This window comes from Schistocerca nitens, chromosome 1, assembly GCF_023898315.1.
Source record: "Schistocerca nitens isolate TAMUIC-IGC-003100 chromosome 1, iqSchNite1.1, whole genome shotgun sequence".
NCBI classification, from domain to species: domain Eukaryota; kingdom Metazoa; phylum Arthropoda; class Insecta; order Orthoptera; family Acrididae; genus Schistocerca; species Schistocerca nitens.
In genome coordinates this window covers 407,766,589-407,789,059 of record NC_064614.1, presented here as the reverse complement: position 1 = coordinate 407,789,059, position 22,471 = coordinate 407,766,589, and the positions used below count along the sequence as shown (strand labels likewise).

At 37.1% G+C, this 22,471-nt stretch overlaps 1 protein-coding gene across 1 annotated transcript in view; it reads right to left on the bottom strand.

The window, feature by feature from the left end:
• The window catches only part of LOC126249607 (cadherin-87A), a 782,263-nt gene that overhangs the window by 201,769 nt on the left and 558,023 nt on the right, over positions 1-22,471 (bottom strand). The window contains exons 10-13 of the mRNA XM_049951276.1: positions 21,149-21,261; positions 20,080-20,277; positions 8,323-8,478; positions 7,780-8,018 (exon numbers count right to left, since the gene is read on the bottom strand). Coding sequence (XP_049807233.1) covers positions 7,780-8,018; positions 8,323-8,478; positions 20,080-20,277; positions 21,149-21,261 — 706 coding nt within the window. The remainder of the gene's footprint in view (positions 1-7,779; positions 8,019-8,322; positions 8,479-20,079; positions 20,278-21,148; positions 21,262-22,471) is intronic.

Here is a 22,471-nt window from a genome sequence, read left to right as displayed (position 1 = left end):
ATGACAGAATGGCGATGTACTTCCAAAATGATGGATGTCCGGCACATAGCTCGCGTGCGGTTGAAGCGGTATTGAATAGCATATTTCATGACAGGTGGATTTGTCGTCACAGCACCATACCATGGCCGCACGTTCACCGGATCTGACATCCCCGGATTTCTTTCTGTGGGGAAAGTTGAAGGATATTTGCTATTGTGATCCACCGACAACGCCTGACAACACGCATCAGCGCATTGTCAATGCATGTGCGAACATAACGGAAGGCGAACTACTCGCTGTTGAGAGGAATGTCATTACATGTATTGCCAAATGCATTGAGGTTGACGGATATCATTTTGAGCATTTATTGCATTAATGTGGTATTTACAGGTAATCACGCTGTAACAGCATGCATTCTCAGAAATGATAAGTTCACAAAGGTACAGGTATCACATTGGAACAACCGAAATAAAATGTTAAAACGCACCTACGTTCTGTATTTTAATTTAAAAAAACCACCTGTTACCAACTATTCATCTAAAATTGTGGGCCATATGTTTGTGACTATAACAGTGCCATCTCTCACAAAGCAAAAAAAGTGGTCCAACTAAAACATTCATATTTCTTTACGTTCTGCACAAATATGTAATAAAAAATGGGGGTTCCTATTTTAAAAAACGCAGTTGAGATTCATTTGACCTAGTGGGCCAACCATAGCGCCATCTGGTTTCCACCTTCAAGCTAGACAAGTTTCGTTCTTTGTAGTTTTTTTGTTTGATGCTTATTTCGTGAGATATTTGGCCCGGACACGATCAATGGACCACTCTGTATATCACAAGTGTATGCTAGACGTAAATTGTCGGCAGCATATTTATTGACACAAAAGAACTCAATAATACATAGCAAAGTTATTAGAGATTATGAATGTGGAACAGTTTGGATAAAGATAAGCATCAAAGATGGATTAAACATGGGTATTTGATGATTTTATGGATCACCTACTCAGAAAAACAGCAGCAGTGCTCTTCACAGTGCATTGGAGAATATCATAAGTTTCCTGATCATGCTCTTGCAATAGCGCACGACTTCAAGTTTCTAGCAATATAATGGTAGAGTCATGTAATTAAAACAGGTATCATAGGCAGGAACTCGTGTGACAAGTGTTCTGAAAACTACTTTGGGCAGATGGTTAGAATATGAACTCATGAGCGTACCATCTTAATATTACACCTGTAAGTTCTATGTAAGTTCCTGTAGACAAGTGCATTTGTGATCATAGGCTAGTTGCAGAATGAATGACAACATGTGTTACATTGAGAAAGGAAGGGCAAATATTTTTGCTTCAGAAGAATGAAAGGAAACTAACTGCACAGTATCTGGCCAGTCAACATTGAAGTCAGCACCAAGGAACAAGATGTGGAGCAAAATGGATAAAATTCAAAAGCTTTGTACTATAAATATGCTTTAGACCAGTGTGTGTTGTGAAGGACAGGAAAGATGTGTTGTGATTCAATAACTACGTCACAAAGTTGCTATGAAGGCAAAGAGAGCTTCCTCACATATTTAAACAAAGTCAAAGCCTAGTTGACATGCCGGCCGGTGTGGCCGAGCGGTTCTAGGCGCTACAGTCTGGAACCGTGCGACCGCTACGGTCGCGGGTTCGAATCCTGCCTCGGGCATGGATGTGTGTGATGTCCTTAGGTTAGTTAGGTTTAAGCAGTTCTAAGTTCTAGGGGACTGATGACCTCAGAAGTTAAGTCCCATAGTGCTCAGAGCCGTTTTTGAACCTAGTTGACAAACAAAAGCTGAATGAAGCCAAAATGCACATGAAGAGTGCAATGTGAGAAGGTTTCAATGAATTTGAAATTAAAATTTTGCCCATCTATCAGATGAAAAGTATGGAGCAGTTTTGGTCCTATGTAAGGTCAGTAAGTGGATCTAAATCATTTGTCCAGTCATTCACTGACCTTATTGGCACCAAAACAAGATTCAAGATTCAAAATTCAAGATTCTTTATTAGCCATTGATCATGCAAGATGAAATAGGCTTCGTCAGTACATAAAATAATATTAATATTCCAGACACTATATATAAGGCATAGATATAATTAGCATATGAGTAACTTACAAATAACATAAACCTTAAGCAGGTGACTACAATGCTTAATACATATTCTTGTTTCAGATACATACAAAGGTACCAAAAATGAGTTACATTGTAGTAGCAAACACAGTAGTTACGTAACACATCATAACACTGGCAAATAAAGTAGTTACCTAACACAGTTGAAATACAAAGGTATTAGATATGAAATATTTTGTAACAGTATATATAGTAGTTAATTAAGTTAATTATGCAATTACAGGTTTATCTCTGTGCTACTCAGATCATAATATTCTTGCATAGAATAAAATGGATTGTCAGATAACCAATTGTACAAATTTTGTTTAAGAATTTTTGTGGGCATGTCCCGAGCAGATTGCGGTAGTTTGTTGAATATTTTTAAGGTATTCACTTTGTGTGAGTTACTACTTTTTGTTAGTCTGTGTCTTGGTATATCATAATCTGCCTTCCTTCTAGTGTTGTAGTTATGAATTTCTTCCCTGACAACACCTTCCATACCATTGTTTTTAATGTGTAACACACAGATATAAATATACAAGTTTACAATGGTCAACAGTCTTAGCCTTATAAAGAGAGGACGACAGTGCTCCGTGGGACCGACTTTACACATTATGCACAGCATTCTTTTCTGCATCAACAAAATTTTGTTACTGTGAGAGCTGTGCCCCCATATGAGAAGGCCATATGTAATATGTGACTGGAAGAGTCCACAGTACATTGTTCTCAGAAAGTCCATGCTAATCATGTCCCTAAGTTTCCAAAGGAGATAGGAGACTCTTGAAAGCTTTTTGCAAACCTGATTTACGTGTTCTTCCCAGTTAAGTTTGGAATCAATATGCATTCCTAATAGTTTTACAGTTTTGTTTTCTATGGTTTTGGGTAACCCTAAGAGAAGCTGTTGTGTTTTCTCTGAGTTACACAGTAATTTATTGGATGTGAACCAGTGGATGGCTGATTTGAGTGATTCCTGTGTGTTATTGTCCAAAGCTGAGATGTTCTGATGTGAGGTGAGGAGGGTTGTGTCATCTGCATAGCATATGGTAGTACTATTTATGTGATGAGGTAGGTCATTGATGGCTATGATGAAGAAGAAGGGTCCCAGAACCGAGCCCTGTGGTACACCAGTACTAACTGCTGCTACAGGGGAGTAATTATTTTTAACTGAGACAAACTGTCTTCTATTATGAAGATATGACTCTATTACTGCTAATGCTGGGTTACATACACCATAAAATTCTAGTTTAGCAACCAGGGTGCCAAAGGGAATGCAGTCAAAAGCTTTGCTCAGATCACACAAGACAAGTGACACCATATTCCGGTCTTCAAAGGCTGTTAATGTCTGGTCAACAATTTCCAGGATGGCCGCAGTGGTATTTCTGCCCTGTCGGAATCCGAACTGACTATTGCTCAAAAGGTTGTGTGTCTCAAAATAGCTACTTAATTGAGTGTACATAAGTGACTCAAATACTTTAGAAAATATTGGCACAATTGAGATTGGGCGATAACTTTTAGGAAGATGTTTGTCACCCTTTTTAAACACTGGAATAACTTTGGAAATTTTGAGGGAGTCGGGAAACACTCCTGACTGCAAACATTTATTAAATATGAATGCCAATGGTTTAGCGATCGAGTCTACAGTTTTTTTTACTATGTAATTGGAGAGCCAGTAGCAGTCCATACTTTTAGAATTTGAAAATTTTGTGACTGTTCTTTTAATCTGAGCAGGTGTGATACTATACCAGTTAAAGACATGATCTACTGGTGGAAGGGCATTAAGTAAATCGCTTGCAGATGTATCTGTTTTTTCTATCTTACTTTCAATTTCTTTAATTGAGCTAATGAAGTAGTCATTTAGTTCCCTTGGAGTGAGCTGAGTTTCATGTGTGTGACGTGTGGGATTTTCTTGTGCTACAATCTGCCATGCTGCCTTGCACTTGTTTGTTGCACCTTCTATGTACCCTTCATAAGTAGCTTTTTTTGTCTGTATCAGCTTAAGTTTGTAGAATTTTTTACATTTTTGGTATGCTGCATAAAAGGTGCCCTCCTGCTCTGATCTTTGTTTACATGCATTTTTATATGCTGTGTATAGTACGAGCATGTTTTTTCTTATCTGGACCAGTTCGTCTGTGTACCATTCCAGCTTTTTATTTTTATATGTTCCAGAAGAGTTGGTTTTAATTAGTGGTGAGCATGAATACCATAATTCTGTATAATTTTTAAGGAAGTTTTCAAAGGTAGTTTCAACATCAGACTTCTCAGATGAACACTTATAGACAAAGTCCCAACTTGCATCCTCTAGTATACGAATAAATGACATAATGTATTCTTCTTTTTGTCTTCTTATCCATGTCATATTGTGCACACTAGTGGAATTTGGTTGCTTACTAAAGAGATTGAGAAGCAATGGGTCGTGGTCTGCAAAGCACCCATTTGCAAGGCTAACAGTGTAGCTGCCACGGGGAAAATTCACAATAATATTGTCTATGCATGAATTTTTACGTGTTGGACACTGGATGGTACAGTACAGATTAAGGGACCTTAATAAATTAAGAAAAGTTCTTGAGGGCTCATTACTTGTGTTTACCATTTCTATATTAAGATCACCACATATGGCAATCTTTGTTTTATGCATTAGTATTTTTCTAACCAGTAGTTCAAATCTTTCAAAAAATGTATCAATGTTGCCATTGGGAGATCTGTATAGGCTTACAATTATTAGATTTTCATCAGTCATTTTTATACAACTAAATTCTGCATCTAACTCTGTACAGTAAGATGATACATCTATTTTTGTAAAGTTGAAATTATCTCTGATAAAGATCCCAGCCCCACCATTTCGCCTCTGCTTTCTGCACATTATGTCTGCAGTGACGTATCCTTGAGGTACAAACATATCTACCTCATTTGCAACTAACCGATGCTCACATACACATATTACATCAACATTCTTAATCTTACAGAAATGTTCCAATTCTAACATCTTATTTCTAATACAACAAATATTAACTTGAAGTAATGTCAGCATATTATCTCCCTTTTTGTTTATCTGGATACAGTTTGACTTTGAATCACAGTTTATATTTTTTACATTACCTATGAGTGGTGTGCTTGTCAGATTGTTGATCCCCATGTCTGTTATGGTGTGCTGTTGCTGATCTGGGGCCAACAAAAATCCTGACTTCTCGCAGGTGGTTGCCTCTTGTGAATTGGTCGGCTGCTGCTGGCTTCATTGTATACAAAATCCTGGTCCTTTAGCTGTTTCTTTCTTCTCTCTCCTCTCCCATATCTTGGCTGCAGGATCTCTGAAGGTGGTACTTCTTCTTCAGCTGGTGGTGTCACAACTTCTTCTTCTGGAGGTGACAACACTGGTTCTTCTGCTGGTAATAACACTGATTTTTCCTTTATAGGGCAAAGTGGTGACTCTTCCTTTTCTTCCTTCACTGGCAGTGTTATGGGTGGATGTATCTGTTCTTGTGGTTTGTCAATTTTTTCTAATATTTCTTTGCACAGAATTGTTTTACCAAAATTGTTTCTGTGCAACCCATGCTTTGTAAAATGATCTCTCTGAGAGCTTGTTGCATCAATAAATGTTACATTGGCGAAACTGCTACAGATCTTTCTAAATTTTCTATTTGTTCGAATAATTTCTTTATTTACGCATGAAGCTTCCATCAAGTCGTGTCTTTGTGGAATGCTTACAACATATACATCTGAATGTGTAATTTTCCCTAAGGTTTCACATAGAGCCCTTGTTGCATTGACACTTTCGTTTCTATAAACGTCGTTACCTCCTCCAATAATGACACATTTCGAACCTTTTGTTACTGATGTTTCACAGTTTTTTAGCACTTCTCGTAGAGGAGCCCCAGGCTTGGTGGTTCCACTTACTTTTCGTTTATTTTGCATAGTGGCCATTTTACCTGCTAAGCCTCTTCCGTGGCTAGCTGAAAAAATGTAAACATCGCCCTTACTCTCACTTCGTGAACCATTTTGCGAAAATTTAGTGTTTTCTTCACTCTTCAGAGTATGCCCTAGAGACGTGTATTCATTTCTCTTATGTCCCTGGTTGTTCGTCTCTTCATACGTGTCTAGCAGCTCATATTTATTCCTTGTTTTTAGTTCGAAACGATTTCCACTTTGTTTCACACGCCTGTTTATTTTAGGCCTAAGAAAAGGCTCGTTTTCCACTTTTTGTTTTTGTTTGAGATCACTAATCACTGTTTCCAAATTATGTATATACTCTTTAGCGTACAATAAATCCTGTTCTAATGTGGAAACAACGTTTTCTTCTCGCACAGTATCTTGTTTTGATAAGCACATCGATCGCAAACAACAGCCAATTACACCACAGTCACATTTTGCACTTACTGCGGCAGAACTCGAGATGCATTTTGAATGAATCCATTTTTGACTCGCTGAACATAGTCTGATATGATAATGAGAAATTTTATCAATATGTTCATTCTTCTTTCATAATGTTGAATGTGAATTATATTACATGTGAATTAAAAATCAACTCCAATGTTTGTTTTGGTTTTCTTGTTAAATTCCTACAATTCTGTCCTTACAATTATTCTAATTATCCAATAGAAATGCCTTTTGTACACAAAACTGGAAAATTGCCTATGGTTAGAAGGTTAAACATGTTAGTACATAAGATAATTTAGTTTTGATTACAAATAACAGTTAAGCAATCTTTGCCTCCCAGCGTGACTTCTGCTTTTGCAGAAGTATGAAGCACATCACACTGTGGGAGGCAGTTGTTGGTAACAGTGGGAGATGGCCTCACTTCCTTTGCACCGCAAATCCCCCTCTAGCAGTCAGCCAATTTACATTATACAGATGTATAGTGATGAAAAACATCAATTTTTAACAATATAATGTCATTGGATACATAAAAAATCTGCTCACCATGCAGCAGCAGGAGAACACACATACAATAAAAAGGTTTTGCGTTGCAATCTTTTGGAGCCAATGGCTCCTTCTTCTGGAGGAAGGGTTGAAGGGGACAGAAGAGGAATGAAGGAAAAGGACTGGAGAGGCTTAGGAGAAAGGACAGAGTTTGGAAAGAGGCACCCAGAATTCTGGGTCAGGGAAAACTTACTGTACAGGATGAGAAGAAAATCTTCTCATTTTGCCTAGTAAATCTCCCCTGACTCAGGGTTCTGGGTGATGTTTCATAACCCTTCTCCTTTTCTTAAGCCTCTTCAGTCCTTTTCCTCTGCCCCTGTTCATCCCCCTTTGACCCTTCTGCCAGAAGAAGGAGCCACTGGCTCAGAAAGCTTGCATATGTAAAACCTTTTTTTGTAGTGTGTTCTCCTGCTGCCACTTGGTGAGTAGATTTTCTTATCTATCCAACTGTACAGATGTAGATTTTCTTTGGTTTCCCTAAATAACCCAAACTTTTGCTCTGTCTCAAGTTCATTACAGAGACCTTTTTCTTCTTATTGTACAAATGTATTGTCTTCACTGTAATACAGTTGATTATAGTGTTACAGATATTTTGCTTCAATTAGATAATCAGCTTGGGAATGCACAGTGGATGAATGAATAATTTATTTTTACAGAAAAATATATGTGGGATTCATATCACAGTATTTTTTTGATAACTTATTGAATTCTCTTTTATTTATTTCAACTTTAATAAATAATTCATTAAATGATAAAATATCTTACTTGTCTGCCCCTGTACCATCCAGCTGATAAATAATGCCATTTTCACCAAACTGCCCACTATCTCTGTCCTTTGCTGTAATAGTTGTGACCACAGTGCCCGGTGAACTCGTCTCAGACACAGATGCAGTATAAGATTCACGATCGAATGTTGGGTCATTGTCATTAGCATCTGTGATAGTTACAGTGACAGTCGCAGTCGAAGAGAGTCTGGGGTTAGTAAGCTGCTCCTCAGCTATCACCTGCATTGAAAAAAAAAATGTTTAAGTGATACCTGTGAGGTTACCTGTCATTATGGTCAGAGTTATTCACAATTGTTTATTGAGCTGAGATGTACACATTGTTCTAAATAATCAGCAGAATAGTTTTCAAGTATTTGTTGTGATCAGCAAAATGAAAAATTTAATTATGAGGTTCATGAGATTTATATTCCATGTTTCAATAGTTAAGATATGCTGCATTCACATTTCTTAATTTGTAGCTTGTTTGCTGTTTAAAAATATATATTAATAAAAAAGATGCAACTTCAATGCATTTGCTACTAACCAGCAGTATAAATTTCCTCTGATTTGGATTTTCGTAATCCAGTGAGCCATTGGAAACTCGGATGCTTACAGGAGTGGATCCAGTTGCTGATTTTGGCTCAACATCAAAGGCTCCAGAGACATCTTCCAGTCGTAAACTGAACACAGAATTGTTGCCCTGAGAGCAACACAAGAAAAACACAAATTATTTATACTCAAGGTGAAAGAAGCTGTTCTGATTCTTGGTGGATCCATTGGATTTAGCTACGATAGCAATGAACAAAAAATATTTTTGTAAAAACTATAATGGAGCTAATAAAGATGTAAAAATTATCCGCGTACCAAATGACTGCTCATACAGGCACATATGGAATGGTGCATAGGGTAAATGCACCATAATTTGTCCCTATATCTATTTTTGTTCCTTGGCTTTTCTCATCAATGAACTGCTGCAATTTGGTGGTGAATGTAGGAAATACTAGCACACATAGTATTAGTCAGGTGTGTAATGGTACTTGAATTACGTAACCATTATGGTACCTCACCTGGACCTCTCGATACCAGTAATATTCTACTATTTTTCTGCAAAGTAGTTGACATATTTCTGAGACAACATTCAGATTTGATTTCATTTGTGATACATCGATATGTTTATATTCCAATATATTATTCTTATGTGTATTCTTTCTTTTGTCACTATGATCTTTGATGTACTTATAACTATGAGTTTTGGGCGCGTAAGCGATTATTAGTTAGTTGTTAAGTTGTTAGAGAGTTGGACATCTTGGACGTAATGTTGGAAAGACGCGTATTGTAGTCCGCTTATAAAATGTGAACTTTAACAGTGACTGTGAGGAAGATGATTTCAACAAAAGAGTAATCTTCAAGAATGGTTTGTGAAGCGCATCTACAAAACTTTTGAATATAGCAGAATAAAACCTAGGCCTCTTTGCATCTGAGCTTGGAATCATAACCACCTAGATTTTCAACGATTGAGCCATGATTTTACGACGAGACCAGCGTGGGAAACACAAAAAGATGAGTGCCTAGTTTTTTTTATTATTACATGAAATGACTATTAACTGTGCTCTAATGACACCTGCCACATAATATGACTGATGTTGCCCAAAATGCAGTATTTAGCAGTGTGAGCAACACCACAATCGTTATTAAAATTTTGACCTTTGTTGTGGTAGAGTTGTTAGAGGTGGCAGCAGTATCATTGATATCTAGTGACAGCTTTGTAAAAGAGGTGATTTTGTTTTGAAATGTGCAGTTCAGTGCAGCACCATAGATGTTCAAAAATATTATATTTAAGTATCATGTTATGTAATTTTAGAGTGTATTATTACCTATGTATAGTCTGTTTTCTCTTTTTTTAACACTGTCTAGTGGCATTATAGTCTTTCTTTTGGTTTTGTTGGAATCAGCAACAATGTTTTAAAGGAACATTTAATCTAATTTTGTCCCCTTTAAGGGTCCTAATTTTGAAATTTGGAACAGCTTTCATTTTGTAAATCTGTTAGGACCTAATTATAGCTGATGTAGTTTATTCATTTATTGTGCATATTTCAATGGGAAAATGCAAAGACTGGAAACATAAAGCAATGGTTGAAGCAGTAAATGTTATAACAGCAAAGAAGATGGGTTACAAAACTGCATCAAAAACCTTCAATGTACACAGAGGCACACTGAAAGACTATATCAAATCTTCTCATTCTCCTGAAGAAATGTTGAAAAAGAGGATTGGACAGTCACCAGTATTGACACATCTTCAAAAAAGGAGGACTTGGAAAAAGATTCACTGAATGAATCAGACATCCCCTATGTATCAACACATGATGAGGATTCTGATGAGGATGTAGAATGTCCTATGTGCGGTAAACCATTTTCAAGTGATACCAAAGAGAGGTATGGCTTCAATGTTCTTGCCATTTTACTGGTGTCATGAAGTCTGCACATCCATGCCTAAGAAGAGGAATTTCTCATATTTTTTTTTTTTTTTTTTTTTTTGTGGATCAGTGATTTATGCTATAATTTTTTAGTGTTTTTCTCTGTATTTGAAGGTACTAAGATGATATATGGAGGCAAAATAAGGAATACTTTTATAAAAAATTTAAATTGCTACTGTGTTTGATTTTGATTAATAATTGTTTTGTATTCATTTCTTATAATCTAATGATTATAAAACCTGTTTCCTAATATCTCAAGATTATTTCATGAATTTCCCACATTATTACTCCTTATAAGATTTTAGGTACTGGCAGAACATCTTAAGGGTACGTAATTTGGGTACTTTACCCCACATATTAGCTCCCAAAAGCAGAGGTTCCTTGCCCAGCAAGAGACGAAAATGTGTTTCCGATTTCAGAGATGAAATACGAAAGTATGACAGAAGTGTAGACAATAATGAAATGAATGAATGAAATGGTAGCAACGTGTAGGATCTGAAAATCAAAGAAGTTTGATGAAGCAAATATGTTCACTTATGAGTCATTTGGAAAGAAATAACAGAACAGAAATATAAAAATGGGCAGCAGTAAAGGAAAGAAAGAAACAATAGGAGGAAAAAAAGTTTGAAATGTAAAATAAGGCTGGACATGTAAATACTGATCACAAAAAAGTCAGAAAATGATGGATGAAATAAGGGATGTAAGAAGAGAGTAAACACAGTACAGTCATTGTAAGCAGAGTAAATGTTGGTGACGCACTGGTAACTGAGGTTGGTAATTCCATGAATGTCTCTCCTTTTGATGTAGTTGGTCATCATAGTTGGAGGTGTGAGGCTGCACAAGTATTGCAGGTTAAGCTTTTGACCAGCAAGGCCTTTGTCAAAAATGGACCACACACACACACACACACACACACACACACACACACAAGACTGAGTTGCGTTTGAGTGAGTGAGTGAGTGTGTGTTGTATAGCAACTTCCCTTTTCATAATATTGTAAAATTCAAATGTAATTTCGAAAGGAGAAACCTCTGTGCAATCTTTCCTTGCACACAGGATAAAAATGGCACTACTCCTACTATGTGTGTGTGGTTGCATGTAAACGGTGATCATTTGCCTATTTAAATATATAATATATAAACGAAAATGATCAGTTTTTGAAAATATAAGTATCTGATATATAAAAATAAAAATCTATTCACCAAGCCGTGGCATGAGAACACACACATAAAAAAGGTATATCTGCTAACTTTCTGAGTCAGTGTCTCCTTCTTCTGGCAGACTTCGGAGAAGTTGGCCAGAACCCTGGGTCAGGGAAGACTTATCAGACACCAATCCTTTTCCTTAATCCTTCTTCCTTCCTCTTCAACTCTTCTTCCAGTAGAAGGAATGACTGGCTTTGAAAGCTAGCAAATTGTAATACCTTTTTTTTATATATGTGTTCTCCTGCAACAGCTTGTTGAGTAGAATTTTTATCTACACATATTTCCAAGCATATGATACACTTTATTTGATGCTAGCTGCATGCTGCCTTCACAATGTTGTAATTCTAATGGTGAGCAGTGTATAAGTCTAAAAACTTCTTATTTGAAAGATCTTCCTATTAATATTAATCAGCAAAGCCTTGCTACCTTTTACATATATGGTAGTGAACATGATACATTTTCATACAATTTACCAGTGCCATAGTTCCAGATAGCAAAAGTAAGTTTAAAAAGTGCTAAGTACTAACTACAAGATATTAAATGGTAATCTGATCTAACATCGGATGTAGGTTCTGAACATGATATTGCTTACAATGAGCTGACAAAAGTCACGGGATAGCGATATGCACAATTGCAGATGGCGGTAGTATTGCATACACAAGGTATAAAAGGGCAGTGCACTGGCAGAGTTGTCATTTTATGAAGGTGATTCATGTGAAAAAGTTTCTGAAATTATTATGGCCACATGACAGGAATGAACAGACTCTGAATGCAGAATGGTAGTTGGAGCTAGACACATGTGCAGTCCATTTTAGGAATTGTTAGGGAATTCAATATTCTGAGTTCCACAATGGCAAGAGTGTGTTGAGAACACCAAATTTCAGGCATTACGTCACCATGGACAATGCAGTGGCCAATGGCCTTCACTAAATGACCAAGAGCAGTGGCATTTGCATAGATTTGTCAGTGCTATGAGACAAGCAACACTGTGTGAAATAATCACAGGAATCAATGTTGGACATATTGGGAATGTACCCATTAGGCCAGTCAGGCAAAATTGGCATTAATGGGCCATGGTAGCAGACGACATTGCTTACAGCACCTCTCCTGGGCTCGTGACCATATTGGTTGGCCCCTATACAACAGGAAAATTGTGGCCAGATGAATCCCAATTACAACTGGTAACAGATCATGGTAGGGTTTGAGTGTGGCACAGACCCCATGAAGACATGGACCCAGGTTGTCCACAAAGCACTTTGCAAGTTGTTTGTCACTCCATAATGGTATGGGATGCATTCACATGGAATGGACAGGGTCCTCTGGTCCAATTGAACTGATCACTGACTGGTACTGGTGACATTTGGCTACTTGAAGACCATCTGCAGGAATTCATGGACTTCGTGTTCCCAAATAATGACAGAATTTTTATGGATGACAATGCGCTATGTCACAACTGAGGATTTTAGAGAAAATCTCAGTCTGCTTTTACATAAGTTCTCCAATCATACAGTAATCATCAGCAGAGACTTTAATCATCCAACAATCAACTAGAAAAATTACAGTTTTGTTAGTGGTGGCTGTGATAAGATAAGCAGTGAAACATTATTAAATGCCTTCTATAAAAACTACCTTGAACAGATTGTTCAGAACTCCACTCATGATGGAAATATATTAGATGTGATGGCAATAAACAAACCTGACCTCTTTGAGGATGTACACATTGAAACTGCTGTCAGTGACCATGTTGCAGTAGTGGCAACAATAATTACCAGTGTACAAAGCACAACTAAAACAAGAAGAAAAATACATATGTTCGGTAAACTACACAAAAAGCAGCAGTGTCATATCTAAATGAGGAACTTTAAACTTTAGGCACAGGGTAGGAGCATGAAGAGGAAATATGGCTCAAGTTTAAAAGAACAATTGGCCATGCAATGGATAGATCTGTACCCAGTAGAACAGTTAATAATGGGAGGTGCACTCCATGGTATACAGTCACTAAAAGTATCTGAACAGAGAATACTGTATAATAAGTGTAAAACACAGTAAAAGACGGTAGATAGAGATATGCTCAACAAAACTCATTTGGCTATCAAGAGAACAATGCACAAAGCCTTCGATGCCTACTGTAGTGGAATATTGGCAAATGATCTTTCACAAAACCCAAAGGCTGTTAGTTGCACCAAAGTTACTGTCCAGTCAACAGAAAACAATAAAGGAAATGAAACAGAATAGCAAAGCAAAAGCTGAAATCCTTCACTCTGTTTTCAAATGTTCCATTACAAAGGAATTGACATAATTTAATTCTCGTACCATATTGGTTGGCCTCTAGACAACAGGAAAATTGTGGCCAGATGAATCCCAATTACAGTTTGTAACAGCTCATTGTAGGGTTTGTGTGTAGCACAGACCCCATGAAGACATGGACCCTGGTTGTCAAGATGAATGAAATAAGTATTAGTGTCGGTGGAGTTGAGAAAGAGCTGAAATCCTTAAAACTGAACGAAGCTCCAAGGTGCAACTTAATCCCTAGAATTTGGGACTGAGTTAGCTGTTCTTCTAAATATAAGCTATTGTACATCTCTTGAACAAAAAACCATGCCCAGTTCTTGGAAAAACGCACAGATCACACTTGTCTACAAGAAGGGTGAAAGAAGTGATCCACAAAACTACCATCCAGTATACTTGATTTTGATTTATTGTAGTATCTTAGTACACATTCTGAGCTCAAACATAATGAGGTATCTTGAACAGAATGACCTGCTCCATGCCAACCAGCACGGATTCCAAAAACATCGGTCTGAAAACTTTAGATCAAGGCAGGCAGGTAGATGTAGTATTTTTCAATTTCCAAAAAGCGTCTGACTCAGTAACATGCTTCTGATTATTGTCAAGAGTACAATAACATGGGATATCACATGAAATTTGTGACCAGACTGAGGACTTTTTGACAGAGGACACAGCACATTATCTTGGATGGAGAGTCATCGTCAGATGTATAAGTAACTTCAAGTGCACCATCGTTATCTATGATGTAGTGCTATCTGAAAGAAGCTACATAAATATTCAGTCAGATCTTGATGAGATCTCAAAATACTGCAAAGATTGGCAACTTGCTTTGAATGTTGAAAAACGTAAAATTCTGCACTTCACAAAGTGAAGAAACATAGTATCCTATATCTATAATATAACTAAGTCATACAAATATCCGAGTGTAATGCTTTGTAGGGATATGAAATGGAATGGTCACATAGGCCCAGTCGATGGTTAAAGTAAGTGGAAGACCTCAGTCTGTTGGTAGAATACTGGGGAAGTGCAATCAGTCTACAAAGGCTTACAAAGGTTCTACAAGGCTTATTAATCACTTGTGTGACCCATTCTAGAATACTGCTCAAGTGCATGGTACCCATACCAAATAGGACTAATAGCAGATAACGAACATATACAGAAAAGGGCAGCACAAATGGTCACAGGTTAGTTTGACCTATGGAAGAGTGTCACAGAGATCTTAAAGAAACTGAACTGGTAGACTCTTGAAGATAGAAGTAAACTGGTTTTAAATGATGACTCTAGGCATATACGAGTGTTGGAACTTTACTAGTGGCAACTATTTATTTACAGCTTGTACAAAATAGATATGTGTTTCAAAGTTTTACTGACCTTCAGAGTAGTCACCAGCATTGTGTATAACCCGTTGCCAGCAATGTGGAAGTCATAGGATACTCTTAGCAGTGCCAGTTGCGTTGACAGTTTGAGTGGCACAGTCTATTGCCTGATGAATTTGTAGCAGTTCTAAAGTGAATGCCGTGAAGTGTTTCCTTCAGTTTAGAAATCACGTTGAACTCACGAGGCCTTAAGTCAGGGGAGTGCAGTCGGTGGTATAGCACTTAGCAGCCCCATCAGTCAAACAAATGAGTAACAGCTTGCACTGTACGTGCTTGAGCATTGTTCTGCAAAATGATGGCAAGGACCTGCAGAAAGTGTCATCACTTCTGACTCTAAGCTGGTCATAGGTTGTGTTGCAAAAATGAACAGAAGGAAATGAACTGAAGGAAACACTTCATGGCATTCGCTTCAGAACTGCTACAAATTCGTCGGGAAATATACCGCACTGCTCGAACTGTCAACACAACTGACACTGCTAAGAGTATCCTACAACTTCCACATCGCTGGCAACGGGTTATACACAATGCTGGTGACTACTCTGAAGATCAGTAAAACTTTGAAACACGTATCTACTTTGTACAAGCTGTAAATAAATAGTTGCCACTATTAAAGTTCCAACGCTCATACTACAACCCTCTATGTATTGCTCACATTTTGATCGTGAGGACAAGAGTAGTATAATTACAGCAAGTATAATCATTCTTTCCATACTCCATATGTGAATGGAATGGGAAGAAACCCTAATAACTGGTACAATGGACAAAACCTCTGCCATACACTTCACAGTGGTTTGCACAGTATAGATATAGATGTGGAATATATGAACACTTTCTTTTTTAGTCCTACTCATGCAACTAAACTTAAAAATTATTTTGTTTGCAGGTTATCAGTTTTGAAATAGAAATTTGTCAATGGAATAGAAGGAGAAATGAGCTTAGTTGAGGTTTAAAAGTTGCCTTGCTAGCTGTAAGACATTTTATGTTACTGGGCAAATGATCAGAAATATTTGTTGCTGCATATTGAACTCCTTTCTGAGCCACTGACAGCTTCCTCTGGTGTTGTAGGTGCGGACAACACTATTCTTCCAAAACTGTGAGGGATTATTTATGACTAATTTCATTAGTGATTATATGTATTGTGATGGTGTAGTTAAAGTGCACTTTAAATTTTGTCAAACTTGATGTGTTGAGCTATTATTGAAACATGAAATATTTAAATTGCTTTGTTACCGTATTTACTCGAATCTAAGCCGCACTTTTTTTCCGGTTTTTGTAATCCAAAAACCCGCCTGCGGCTTAGAATCGAGTGCAAAGCAAGCGGAAGTTCTGAAAAATGTTGATAGGTGCCGCCACAACAAACTTCTGCCGTCGAATATATGTAGCGCTACACAAGCATGCTTTGTGGGCACAAAGATAAATACTGGCGCCAAAACCTCTGCATCAGTAAATAAATTTAAAAAAAAAGGTAGAAGACGACCTTTTTTTTTTTATCCGCCCCGAGTTTCGACCACTGCATTTTCATACATTATCCAACGAAGTAAATACAAATTCCGTATTGTTCATCTTCGAATGTAGCAGAATTTCAATGTACTACAAAAATCCGACTGGCAAGACTGTTAGGGATGTTTGTCAATATGGCCAACTCTACGTTCCGAGTTTTTTCCTACCTGTGAGAAGAGATGGTTGCTAATAGGAACCTGATGAAATGTGAATCACATGCAGTATTCTCTTCACCATAAGAATAATACGAATATAAACATTTTGCCATGTATTCTTTCGTGTTTGCTGCTACCTCATTTAAATCCTGTCTGCGTAATAAATTACGAAACTAGAGTGAGACAACAGCAAACGCGGAAGAATATACATATCGTGTCATGTTTATATTCGTATTATTCTTATGCCTAATAGTGATACAGTCAGAAATGAAGCACGGCAACTGACTAGATTTTAAATGTAAGATGACTAATTTCTGTGCAGAATTTGATGTACTAAAGAAGCGGCCGCAAAGATTTTCAAACGGAGGAAAATTTTCGCAAAACTCTCGTTCAGAACATGTTCTATCATACGCATGTTCTATCATACGCATCTGGTTCTTTTTTATCATTATCAAAGAAAGCAGCAGTGTAAGTAACAACAAATAGCAGTCTCTTGCCATTGTTTCGCTAATGAGACGATTCCTCTTTTTTTTTTAAGCAGCGGTAGCGCGCACAAAAGCAAGTCATGCCGCGAGCGGCGACAGGCCCTAAGCACGCACTATCAAAATGCGACAAACAATGCATTACACAGTACAGTAATGCATTTTCAGCTTAGAGTGACGTAAACACCTATAACAAAGAAAACGGCACTTATCAGATCAAAGCAAAATAAGCAATCGATTCAAACCAGACGAAGCACGTGAAAAAGGAAGGGTACCCGTATAAATACGGACGGAGCGCCTGACGCATAGCAATGGCTACCTGGTAAATCTTAACTGCTAAGCTTACGACTCGAACCAAACTACTGTAGCTATATCGTCTTTCATTAGACCTAAATTGTGTCTCATATTACAATGGACCAACTTTGTTTCGATTTGGAGGTGCGGCCTAAAACTTTTCTCTCCCCTTGAATTTCGAGTCTCAAATTTCAGGTGCGGCTTAGATTCGGGAAATTTTTTTTCCCTTTATTTCGAGTCTCATTTTTCAGGTGCGGCTTAGATTCGAGTGCGGCTTAGATTCGAGTAAATACGGTACTCAGAATACCAAAACACAGTTTTCACAGATGTTGATCAAAGAATTTTATTGGGATTTTTACAACACAAATGTAATATACAAATCTTAGAAAGTCACTTTCAAAGAAAAGTAAACATTAAAATGTGACTTTGCAATAAAGTTTTAAAAACAATTTCTAAGTTTGTGTTCATTGTACTGTTAAAGACGGGAATGATAAATTATTACTGCTCATTACATAAATGCAGAAGTATTGTGAGAAAACCAACAACATCTGTTTTGCATCTTTTTCATTTGTCACCTATGTATGGATGTTAAACTGTAAACTTATTAATGATTGGACTAAGTGTGCCATGTCTGGTATGAACAACCCAGACGAAGATACATTATTTGGATGTTACAGAGCACAGACATACTTTTGTTAAGTGCATTAAGTTGTAGTATTTCATAGTAGTTATGATTATGGTGGAACGTATATCATATTGAGTTGAAGTAAACACACTGACTGAAAAAAAGAATTCTACTAAATTTATGACCAGCATTTTATTTGTGATAAGATAGATCCATTATGCCCTGAACTGCATGGCGGAGATTATGAACTTGGAAAAGACAACCATGTGGTTTCAACACCAACAAAAACATCGAGAACTAAGTTAAGTATATCAGCTTGCTTGCTTTTTCCCACAAAGTATGGAGTTGGTAGTGATGCCTCACATAAGGCATGATGGCACATGCTAATTCCAATTGAGATAGCAAGTAACCTTCCATACTACAAGAGGGATTCTAATATTCACCAAGAGTGTGCCAAGTCCAGATAACAGTTGGCTATATTTTATTCCAGAAAGCTCAGATAGAAGGGTCACTGGAGGGCAGCACTAGGTACCGCCCATGTACACCTGCACTGTCACAACACAAGTTACTTCCTACAGTACTGATACAAATGAATATGTTCTCCTGTGCTATAATACAATTATGGAGACTAAACAACATATCTTATAGGAGGTTCACATACTTGCTTTGATGAATCATGCTTTAAGCAATCATGAGAAAGTTTACTGGGGTTCCATACCCTTGTAGCTTAACCACCATAAGCATTATGCATTACTTTCATAAGATGAACATCTTAGTCCCTTCAAGTTTCTGGGGTGTTGAGAGCTGATAGTACACTTAAGTCAAATATGATCAATATTTTGTACAGTCCAAGCTTGATGAACTGAAGGCCTTGTGTGAGAGCCACTGCCTCTGCAGTAAACACTAACATGAAATGAGGGTGGGAATATGACATGCTTGGAGATGAAGGTAAGCTGCAGGTGGTTGATCAGATATTTTCAATGTCTTGGTGAATCTTTTAATCACATCTTGTCACTTCATTTGAATTGCTGTTTTGAGTATATTATTAATCTTTAACTTTCACTCAGGAGAAGCAGATGGAGGCAGATGTCCAAAGTTTGGATTTTTTACAATGTAGACATATATAAATGCTGAATGCATCTTTAATATTGAAGTCTCAATAACTTGATGTGACTGACAGAGCATTGGTATATATACTTTTCATATTGTGCCCTGTACCTGGGTAATAGTTGGCAACAATACATTTTTCTGACTGACCTACTCTTATGATGCATCAGTGTTTTTTGTATCTACTTTTAATGGTGCAACACACTTAGCAGACGTATGATTCCCAACACTGACAAGGAACCTTGTGTATTCATTGTCCCCGTAGTCTGAGATTATTATATACAGAATTCGGCAATGTTTACACTCAACTGAGATGGACAGAATAAACATTTTATTTGGTGTTTCTTGAGAAACCTGCCAAATCTGAATGAGAAACCACTGATGTAAGGTCAGGAAAGTGCTAACCAGTAAGCTCTCATACCTTGAACCAGCCATCATTTAATTCACAAAATAATTAGTGTGTTATTTATGAGAAAATTATTATTGTTTTTATTAGCTGTAACAACAACTGGATAAGATAAAAAAATATTTTATAGAGTAGTATGATAATGGAAAGTCCTGGGTACAAATGATGGACAGAGTAACAGTAGTTATTTACACTGCACAGTTGTGGCACTGAGCAGGTGAGAGGCAATAAACAAGACTGAAAACATTACCAAGATTTCAAACAATGCACGGACAAAGTTTTTTTTTTTTGAGTTGATTATTTTATAAAGAACAGTGGACAAGCCCATGAAAAATATCAGAATGAACCAACACTTGAAACTATATACTATTTTTCTTAACCCACTTACCACGTCAGGGTCTTCCACATTCATATCCAAGTGCGGCAGTGGTGTTCCTTCTGGCACATTTTCAGGGATTGTAATGCTGTATTCACGGCTATTAAACCTTGGAGCCTCATCATTAACATCCTTTATAGTGACTGTAACTTTCGCCGTGGTTACTGTTAGTGGATCATTTTCACTTATATCCTTTACAACTTCTCGAGCCTTTTTAATAAAAAAGACATATCTTAGTTTTGATTCACTTCAGATATACATAGTAACCAAAGGTCAACAAATCAAACACTATGAAAGAATACATGATTATTCACAAATTGTAAGTTAGTTACATAAGTCTCCCAGTTTATCAACACTGTCAACACTGTATTTAAACTTATTACCAGGTCTATGATTCCAGAGCCCTAAATAAGATCTAAATTTCTTGTATACAGTTTATTACTAATGTTACTATAATCATCATTAATTATTGCAAAACTAGAAGCTGCATCACAAAATGAGTATTCTTTGCAGGAAAAAATTGACACTAGGTATCACCTACCAAATAATACAATTTTTTGGACAACCCAAATCACACCACATAGTTGAAGGTCAAAACAAGGTGAAACATATCTAGACCAACTTTAATATACTCTCTGAAAAATTTTATTTCTGACAATTCTCATAGCTGTGCTGCAAAGTGACTTCAGTGGTTATGGTAGTATTCTGTGTTCTATTTACAAATTATATGATTTCACTATACAGTGAAATCTCAGTATGTGCATTTTACATTGAAATGTTTTACCAATGTAGTTCTTTAAGAAATTATATTTGAAATGTATGATATTAACACCTCTGTAAGGAATGATAGATATATTTACAACCACATTACAAGTTTAACTGTTATTCTAAAATAAAAGCAAAATGTACAATCTTCATCTTTAACTGTTTCAATGTTGATGAAAATGGCTCTTTTGCTATATGCGACTAAGGAGCAGTTAAGATATAGAAACTCATAACTATAATCTTTATTATTGTGAAAATTCTAAAATAAATATTTTTAATACCAGTTAAAATTCTACACAAAAGAAAATATGCTCACTTTCACAGTAAGTGTCAAAACACCAGTGGAATCCTCTAGAGCTTCTTTGTCCAATGGTTTTGCTGTGCGTAGCTCTCCTGTTTCAGGATCCAGCAGGAAGTAGTTTAATGGATCTATAACATAAAAGAAATACATTGGGATCTTCACTGGGACACAACAGTATATTTAATTGGTGGTGTATAGACAAATCTAACTAAATTGTATTGGGCAGTTGTCAAAGAAACTAAATTGTATCACTTTTTTCTAGCTCACACACTACCACATGCATACACACACACACACACACACACACACACACACACAAGTGTACTACCATGTGACCAGGACATCACTAACAGTTTGCAAGCAGGTGCCCAGGAAGAGGCTTTTGTGTGTGTATGTGTGTGGGGGAGACTAAAGATTCATGGAGACTGTGGAGTGGGAGTGGATGAAAAGGTATGCAGGGCAATATAGGGGATATTTCTTTCTATCTTACAATTTTACCTAGTGTACTGTTCATGCTTTTCAAAATGACTTACTATTATCAGCATTTTATGTGGTTTTCAGATGCTGTACTTAATGATAACTTACTTGATTACCACTCACTCTGCTATAGTTTCTTCACAGCCTCTTATGAGTATGACCACCAATAAATCAGCTGTCTACTTAAATGAATGACCACGGCCAAATTATGGCCAATAGCACTGATGACAACTCACTGGTGAAACAAACAGCTGAGCACAACAATTGTGACTTCAATGGCTGCCTCACATCCCATTTCATGTGATCTGGATCCTCCTCCCAAATCCCAGTTTCGCTGAACTTCGTAGACAGAAGGATGTGCTTACAGTGCGTCCTTCTATCTAGCAATACTACTGGATTCAATTGCTGCTAGAGCCTGACCAATACCTCCCTCCATCACTGACCCCATCAGCCCATTCTCTACTGCATTAATTGTATACTCACACCCTCCTCTCTGCAGTCTCTCTCTTTCTCTGCACTATCTCCTTCTCCTACCCAGTCCACTACTCCAAATCATGATGCATACAGCTCGTCAGTGCAACATTCCTATCCCATGCGCTTGCTGCTTCGTGGTCCTTGCCATTAACCACCTTAACCTCCAACCTTCCTCTCCTTAAATTCCCACCTTTTTGCAGTTTCTTCAGTTTTAAACTACAGTCATAACCAATAGATTGTAGTCAGAGTCCACATCTGCCCCTGGAAAAGTCTTACAATTTAAAACCTGGTTCCTAAATCTCTGTCTTACCATTATACAATCTTTCTGATACCTTCCAGTATCTCCAGGCTTTTTCCATGTATACAACCTTCTTTCATGATTCTTGA